At 35.9% G+C, this 9492-nt stretch overlaps 1 protein-coding gene across 3 annotated transcripts in view; it reads left to right on the top strand.

Moving 5' to 3' along the window:
* CDC14A (cell division cycle 14A) overlaps positions 1 to 9492 on the top strand; it is a 248117-nt gene that overhangs the window by 125670 nt on the left and 112955 nt on the right. For all 3 annotated transcript variants that reach the window (XM_044672154.1, XM_044672153.1, XM_044672152.1), the window contains exon 6: positions 2791 to 2857. In XM_044672154.1, coding sequence (XP_044528089.1) covers positions 2791 to 2857 — 67 coding nt within the window. The remainder of the gene's footprint in view (positions 1 to 2790; positions 2858 to 9492) is intronic.

Raw genomic sequence — 9492 nt, forward strand, 5'->3', positions numbered from 1 at the left:
AGACACAAAGGCAAGGGTTAGGCAAAAAGGGTTAAGTGACTTGTCCACAAAGCTAGGAAGTGTCTTAGGCCAGATTTGAACCCAGGTACTCCTGACTCCTGGCCTGGTGCTCTATCCACAGTACCATCTAGTTCACCCATCAGTGTTCTTTTAAATGGTCATACTCACAACTGAGCACAGTACTCTAAATATGCTATCATCAGGACAGATTAAAGTGAGATTATTAGCTCCTATTTCTGGAAGCTATGCCTCTCTTTATTTAGCCTAAGAATGATATCAGGTTTTTTGGCTATTATATCACATTGACTTAGACCAGATTCCATTCTGGACTTGTTGTGTTTGAGATGCCAATGGGACATGAGGGTAGTGAAGAAAGAATTAGGGTTCATTATGTAAGATGTGAGAATCACTTGCACAGAGATGATAATTAAACTCATGGGAGCTGATGGGATCAATAAGAGAGAGTATAGAGATAGAAGGAAAAGGATTTTAGAAAGTGTTTTGGAGGAAATACACTGTCAGGATAATGATGATGATCTGGTGAAAAAGTAGTTTGATAAGTGAGGAAAACTAGGACAGAGTAATGTTATTAAGCCAAAGGAAGAAAAGAATATAGAGAGTTAATTAATTGGTAAACATTTTTTAAGCTTTTGCTTTGTGCCAGACACTGTGCTAAGAGCTAAATATACAGAAAAAAAGAAAAAAAAATAGTCCCTACTCTTAAGGTACATACATTCTAATGGGAGATGCAGCATATAAATAACTAAGTAAATGCAAGAAGTATATGGAGTAGAATAAAGGCAGTTGGCAGGGAAGGCACTTAGTGACTGGGGGTGTGTTGAGAAATACCTCCTGCAAAAAGGATTTTAACTGAGTCTTTAACTGAGCCAGGGAAACTGAAAGGTGGAGGTGAGGGGAAAAATATTCTAGCCATGGCAGACAGCCAGTATAAAGGCATGAGAATGGAAGACGGAGTGTTTTTTTTTTTTTTTTTGTTTTTTTTTGAGGAGCACACAGCTTTAGTGATTGAAGAAGCATTAAAGGAGACTGAAACAGAAAGGTACAGGAGAAGAAGGGAGAGTTAGCTAATAGTCTCAAAAGGTGCAGAAAGGTAAAGAACGATGATTGAGAAAAATTCATTGGATTTGATAATTAGTTGTTCATTAATCTTAGCAAGAACATTTTCAGTAGAGAGGTATTATTAGAAACCAAACTGCAAGGATTTGAAAAGTGAGTAGGAGGTAAGTGACTTAAGGTAATGTATTAGATGGCCTGTTATTGTAGCATTTTGGCATTTTTATGAGAACTTCCTTTGAGAAGTGCCATTATGGCTTGATTTTGCTTTACTACGAAATCAGATGCTTCCTTACAAAACAGTATAATCTCTATACTTTTTGGTCAGTTGACTAGTCTGTGGGAAAATCGCCCTTTAAAACCTTTCTTAGGTTTTTCTTCATTGCTTTTGAAGCATGTAGGTACCATTTTCAAAGATTTTATAGAGTAAGTCCATATAAGTCCGCAATTGCAAGTTTTCATAATTGCTAAGGTTGGTTGACTTGACAAGTTGCTGTCTAACCATCACAGGAAAACCTCTAATGGGGTGGAGCCCACCACATCTTGACCACTTTTTCTCCTAGTTCTGAACCCTAAGGCCAATCAGAGCCCATTTCTACATTTTTAGCTCTTTGGATATTTGGAGATATTGATTCTTTCCCATCCATTATTCTTCCCTTTGGACTGTAACCTCCTCATGTACTTCTACTGATCCATATGTGATATCTTCACCATTCAGCTTGCCATCTTGATCACTTTGTCAGTGTCAAGCACTGGCAAAGAAGATTTTTGGGCTCCTAAATTCACATCTGCTTTTGTGTTCCTAAAGGGAATGAGTTTGCCAGAGTTGAAAATATTGCTCATCTCCCCCTCCTCATTTCTGACACCTTAAAGAACAGCTGTTGCTCATCTCCTCATTCTTGGCATTTAGGAACTGGCAAAGTGCCTGATATGCTACTTCAGGCCAAGAGTGAGTGGCCTCCTATGTCTTCTAGCCTTAGCCTTCTGTGTTCCTGGAATACTCCATGCAATGATATTGAATACTAGAAAAACAGAACATTTGAGTATAACTGTTAGTAGCCTTCTTTTATGCTTGATGTTTGAGTGCTTTGAACTGACCTAACCTTCTTTTCTCCCTGCCCCACCCCCTATTTAAATGTTTCCTAAACAAAATAGTAAGACTCCTTCAAGGATTTAGAACTGGAGACTAGTGAGAAATCCTTGGCTTCAGAGGCAGAGAGCCTGGGTCTAAATCCCTGATACTGGTTGTGTGAGTCAAATGACTTCCCTTCCTTTGTCTTCCGCTTCCTTTTCTCTACTATGTGGCATGGCCTCTGCTGGCCCTTCCTGCTCTAAATCTAGGATCTTAAAGGATTTCTTAAAGATACTTTACCTCATTAAGATGAAGAATCTGAGAGCAGAGAAAAATTTGCCTTAGTTATGGAGAAAGTGGCAGATCCTGGAGTACAAACTTTGGTCAATCTTCTGGGACTTTTTCTTTTTAAACCAGGTTGTTTCCTCGAGATATAAACTTCATCTTAATATGAATGACAGATTACTGAAGTAGTTTCTGCAAATAGAAACCTTAAACTTTGGAACTTAACTGGAAACATCTGTTCTATTAGGAATAGTTCATAAAACATGAACAGAAATAAATATCCATTTTTATGTGTTGTTCATTTTCTTCCTCTAATTCTCTAAATGTATGATTAATATCCATTTTATTTATATTTATAGGGATGCCTCCTTCGGAAATTGTACATACAATCTCACAATCCTGGACTGTTTGCAGGGAATAAGGAAGGTAATAACCACCTCATTGCAATTAAATGGTTGACATAAAGTAATTTAAAATTCAAATTTTAATACAAATTTTACAAAATTTACAAATACAAAATACAAAATTTAGTTTCAGCATGTGGAAAGACTAAAAATGACAAACTTGCTTATGTAGAAAGGGAAAAAAGTATTCTTTTGGCAGACTGATTTAGTACAAGCATTACGACCTTCTCCACTTTTTAGCGTTTTTACAAGTCTAGGAGAGGAGCCTTGATAAACCATGTTTCATTTCCCCTAGACATAGATGATGTTTTCCATACACACCTAAAAAAACCAGAAGAGACTATTCTCTGTCCAACAAAGTCTTGAACTCAAGATTTATTGCCTTTTTCTCTATATTGTCTAGTATATGGAAACCATAGAATTGTAGGCTGTTAGAGATAGAATTTTTTGAGATATGTAAAATCTCTTTATGTGACAGATGAGGAAACTGAGACCCAGAGTGGTTTATTCCATATTTACCTATCCTTTTCATTTAGTTCATTCTTGGCGTTTGAGAGCCAATAAGGGCTTTAATGCAGAACAAACCAGGAAACTGACATGAATGAGGATAAAAAGAATGAGTATAATGTGGGACCTTGAAAAGAATCTTCATTTTAGAGTTAGAGGACCCATGACCCAGGTTTGAGCCCTGGGACTGCCACTTCTTACCTATATCACTTCTTTGGGCCTTAGTTCTCTCATCTGTAAAATGAAAAATTTGGGTTATTTGCCCCTTTAAATCCCTTTCAGCTTTCAACCCTTGATTTTCTTGTAATGTAAATTATTGGTGGAGTATGTACACTTCTATTCCTTCCTTTCAATTAGGATGTGTTTATTTTTTAAAAATTTACTCTTCCCAGTTTCTGTACCCTATCTAAATCAAATTACCTGTTTGTGGCAAACTTGATCCCACATCCATTTGCACTACTCTTACGTGAATTGTTCTTTCTTTTTTAGAAAAATGTGTTAATCTGATTACATATTAATCTGAATAAAGTGGCTGAAGGCTTCAGAATATGATTTGGAGCTATAAGGAAGCCCAAGGCTGGAGAGAGATAGTTTGAATTCCTTATCTTGAGTTTTTCATAATAAAAGATTCAAAAGGGAGACAAATTCCCCTACAAGTATGAAAAATTGCCTCCAGGCCTTCTTGTTCTTATAACGGTACAATGATGTTGTATCACATTTTAGTTTTATGTCCTGTTATATGTTTTATGTCCTCTCAATTTTTAACATCATAGGATTTTAGAGATCATCTAGTCCCCTTCATGCATTTTAGAGATATATAAATAGATGAGAAAACTGACATGTAGAGAAATTTGATAAATCAATGGCCTAGTATCATGCAACTATTTGATGCAAGAGCAAGGATAGCCTCTTAGTCTTATGCTTTGTGTACTGGGTGGTACGGCTTGTAGGGAAGGTACAAATCAGGTTATTAGGAAATAGTCCTGAATCAGATCAGAGTGGAGCTTCATAGACTAAGGTCCATGAAGTTACTATGTTAAAACATTTTTTTTATAACTGTTTCAATAAAATTGTATTCTTTTTTTAGTCCTATATTTTATTTTATGTATTTAATAACATGATTTTCTGAGATAGTCTAAACTCTTCACCATACTGCCAGAAAATCCACTGTTTTAAATAAGTTTAATTTTCTAAGCCCAAGCAAATTGCATTCCAAGATACTGCTATCAGTCTCTTAAAAGTCAAACAGTTGCCAAGCATTTATTAAGCATTAGGTACTTCAGTATGGTATAGTGAAAAAGGATCAACATCTGGAGTCAAAGGATCTAGGTTCAGATCGCAGCACTGTCACTTACTATCTTTGTAACCTTGGACAGATGTCTTCACCTCATCTATGGAATGAAGGTAGTTGGACTCAGTGGTTCTTTCTATTTATCAAGGGTTTGATCCTATAATATTGTACATAAAACATGAGATAATGCCTTTCCTCAAAGAGCTTACCTTTCACTGGGTGTTATTACAATTGCTATTGGTCTTAGAAGACTGGAAGCAGGAAAATCACTGGAAGTATTCACGTAGTAACAAGATAGATGACTCTTGACCAGAAATGATTGGATAGAGGTTCAAAATACTTGAAAGACAGCTCATCCTTATTCCCCCATCCCACAATTCTTCCCTCTTCTGGTTCAACATCTTTAGCTTCCTAAGTCAGTTCTTACATGGCACGATTTCTCATCCCCTCAACATCTTGATCTCTTTTTTCTCTGGAAATGTTTCAGCTAGACATTGGCCTTCCTGAAACAGTGTCCAGAATTGGACAAAGTATTTCAGATAGAGTCTACTTAGGGAAGTGTTTGAGCAGGTGACCTTTAATTTCCTGCAACCTGGACTGACTTGGTGTACCATTGGTTTGAAAACCCAAACATAGGGTTTTACATTTACTTTATGTTATAGTTTCATTTTATTAGATTAAGTACAACTTCCTCTTTATTAAATTCCTTTTGGATCTGAGTTTTCAATTCACTCTGTAAATTATATTTTTAAGCTGTGCATTCTCTGTAAATTTGTTAGACTTGGGCTTACACCACTGGGGTCATTGACAAAAAAATCTGGAAAGCATGGGATCACAGCCCAGGATCCTCTTGCTAGAGGATTTCCAAGATGCTTTCCCATGCTGATACATTTTGGGAAGTACTATTAGTTGCTATGCAACCCATTCCCTGAATTCTTTTAAAGCAAATTATATGGCATTATGATTTATTGAAGAAATTATTAGTAATAGAATATAGAAACAGTCTATATTCTGGAGAGCATTATTAAATTCATCATATTGAAATTGTTGAATTTTTTAATCCCTTAAAGTTTCTTTTCAGGTTATACAAAGCAATGTCCTGTCCCTGGTATATTTTGAGTTTGGATAAATTTGGTTATCAATTAATTTGCTCTCTGTGGAGGGAAATTTTGAAAATTATGAAAGTTCTTTGGGAGCCTTAAGGACCTCCCTCTCCCCAAACACACAAATACTTAGCTATTATTGCTTTTTTAAATAGTTTTGTACTACCACCAGCCTACTGTGCCTCATTATTCTTTTCTTTCTCCATTATGGGTCTTTTTAAAAATAAAAATATGATATATTTTGAACTCTTCAACCTCTGTTGCCCATTCCCATCTATTTTTACCATTAAACTATTGGTTCCTCAGTAATATCATCTTCTCTTTTGATATGTACTCTTAGTCAGTCAGTTTTGACTTATACTATAATATGTAAGTTTTCATTTCTCTCTTTTATTGCTTTCTGAAAGTAACATACAATTTAGTTGAGTTTTAAAAAGGCTTTTTTGCAGGGAAACATGAGGGAAGATAAAGTAATAAAGGGAAATATTCATAAATTAGGAATTTTGTGGACTCCCAACTTTTATGTGAGTTTAACTCTTGATATTGCAGCCAAAAAATCTAATGTTTTAAATTACATCAGTAGTGGCATGACATCTGTAATGAGGTTAAATGACAATCTGTAAGGAGGTTAAAAGTACTGCCAAAACTGTTTTGGTTTAGCTATATCTGCAATATCATGATTAGTTGTGAATGTTGCATTTTAAGATGGACATTGACAAAATGTACTATTCCCAGAAGATCACAACCAGTATGGTAAGGGGCCTGGAGAGTATGACATGAGAATCAGTTGAAAGGACTGAGGAGATTTAGTGGGAAGAAGAGACAAGTCAGAGGTAGTATGATAGCTGTCTTTAGGTACTTGAATGGCTGTCATGTGGGATTAGATTTATCCTCCTTGGCACTAGAGGTGAGAAGTAGGAGCAAGAGGTAGATATTGCAGAGAGGCAGGTTTAGGATCGATGTACTGACAAAGTTCATAATAATTCTATTATGTTTAAGAGTATAATGGGTTGCCTTGGGATAGTATATTATTCGTCTTTGTAGGTTCTTTTTTTTAAAAAATTTTTAAAACCCTTAACTTCTGTGTATTGGTTCCTTGGTGGAAGAGTGGTAAGGGTGGGCAATGGGGATTGAGTGACTTGCCCAGGGTCACACAGCTGGGACATGTCTGAGGCCGGATTTGAACCTAGGACCTCCCATCTCTAGGCCTGACTCTCAATCCACTGAGCTACCCAGCTGCCCCCCGTCTTTGTAGATTCTTAAATGCACCCTGGTTAACCATTTGCTGACCCTATTTAAAATTTTTTAAAATTAATTAAAATTTTTTCTATAGAGTTCATTTTTTGTGAATAATATTATAAAACCAAAATCCCAAAACATAAACCCAAACAAACAATTGAAAAATCATATGCTTTCATCTGCATTGTGACTCCAATGGTTCTTTCTCTGGAGGTGGATAGCATTCTTTTTCATAAGTCCCTCAGAATTGTCCTGAATCTTTGTAATGCTGAGAGTAGCTAAGTCTATCACAATTGATCATTCCACAATATTGCTATTACTGTGTATAATGTTTTCCTGGTTTTGCTTATTTCATTCTGAATCAGTTCATGTAGGTCTTTCTAGCTCTTTCTGAAATCATTCTATTTGTCATTCCTTATAGCACAACAATATTCCATCACCATCATGTATCACAGTTTGTGTAGCCATTCCCCAATTGATGGCTATCCCTTCAATTTCCAATACTTTGCCACCGCAAAAATAGAAGCTATAAATATTAAATGTTGACATTATTCTTGAGGATCACTGTTTGGGTGCCAGGATGGAGTCGATGACTTCTGATAAGACTGCCTAACATGAGATTTCATGCAAGCCTCTTAACAGTGGTCATTCCAGTAATTCTGAAACAAGTATCCCCGTACAATTTGGAGTTGTGGGTTTGGTTATCTTTTAAAATTCCTCTTTCAATCTTTCTATTAAATGAATATTTCCTTTTCTCCATTTCCCCTTTCCCAACCTACTACTCTGATCATACTAATTCCCTGATCCAAATCATTCAGTTTTAGACATCTTTGAGGCAAAAGTTGCTTGCCCTTACTATCTCTTTCCAAGCTTACACTTTTGCTCAAATTAATTTTTCTTTATGTTCAAAAACTTTCTAACCTAGTTCATCCATCTCCTCAGTCCATCCCATTTTGCCTTTTAGAATACCTGCTAGTCCTCTTAAGAAACTTTTTTGCATCTTGAATATTTTCCTTTAATACTACTTCCACTTTCTTGATTTATTTGAATTATCTTGGTTTTCTCCTAAGAATACTCTGAATTTGATTTGTTATTTATTAGAGGATGCCTTCTCCCCGCCCCTAAATGTAGTCTATTTGTATTACTCTGTCTTCTTCTGTATTGTTGTCATTTGCCAAACTTTAGATGTCCCCAGCTTTCTCAATGACTTTAGGGATATCCAGTATTCTTTTTATTACCCTATCTTTTGCCATAACTTAAGGATTCCTGTCTTCATGTTGAATACTTCTGTAATCTATGAATCAGTCAGCAATCATTTATTGTTTACTATGTGCCAGATAATGGGAATACAAATATCCTAACACTACAATTTTCCAATTTCCTGAAATTCAGTGACCTGCTTCTCCATCACATTTCCAATACATGCCAGCATACTTATATTTTCAACGTGTCCATATCTAGGAACCATATCATTTCCAATATTCTGAACTTACAAGTTCCACACTTTCAGAACAACCTCCCATTTTCTCAAACTTCTTCACTCACTGTAATCTTTGCCTTTTCCAAACATAATCTTTCTTCTGAGAGAGAGAGAGAGTCATGGTGTAATGGATAGAAAGCTTAGCTTAGTTTAAGTCCCATTTCTGATATGCATGGCTGTGTAACCCCGGGTAAGTCTCTTAATCTTTCAGTAACAGGCAGCTAAAACTAGAAGCTTCTGAGAAGATGCTGAATTGATTTAGAAAAGGGATGTCTTTTACCAATGAAATTGCAAGTGTGACCCAAATATATGTAAAATATGAAATTTATATCTCAGTGAGGTTTTAGGGTTTGAGAATGCCAGTGTACATCTCTAGATATGTATATGTACATTTATTTATACCCAAAAGAGTTATAATTCTGTGTGTGTGTGTGTGTGTGTGTGTGTGTGTGTGTGTGTGTGTGTGTGTGTGTGTGTGTTTGAGTGACTCTGGGCAAAGCACTTAAATCTCTCCTTGCTCTAGGCAGCTCTAAGACTATATGCCAGTTTACATTGGGTAGAAACAGATTATTCATCTGGGAATACTTATACTGGAAATTACAGATCAGTCAACAAGCATTTAGTAAGCTTGTCCTTATGTGCCAAATACTGTGTTAAAACATGGGTAGAAAAAGAAAGGAAAAAGAACAACAAAACCAAAACCAAACTACTCCATGGAGTCCTCAAGGTTTCTAGGGGGCATAGTGGATAGAGTGTTGGAACTGGAGTCATGTTACATCTGTGTTCTAATCCAGCCTCAGACATTTCCTATCTGTGACACCCTGGAAAAGTCACTCAACTGCTATCTGTCTCAGTTTCCTCATTGGTAAAATGGACATAATACTATCTCCTAGTGTTGCTGTGATAATAAATGAAAAAAATATTTGTAAAAATGCTTGTAAAACCATAAAGTGTTAAATGTCAAACTGATAAATGTTAGGTTGTTATTCTAAAGGGGAAGACAATAAGTAAATAGGTAGGACAGGATATATATATAT

This window comes from Gracilinanus agilis, chromosome 4 (genome assembly GCF_016433145.1).
Source record: "Gracilinanus agilis isolate LMUSP501 chromosome 4, AgileGrace, whole genome shotgun sequence".
Taxonomy (NCBI): Eukaryota; Metazoa; Chordata; class Mammalia; order Didelphimorphia; family Didelphidae; genus Gracilinanus; species Gracilinanus agilis.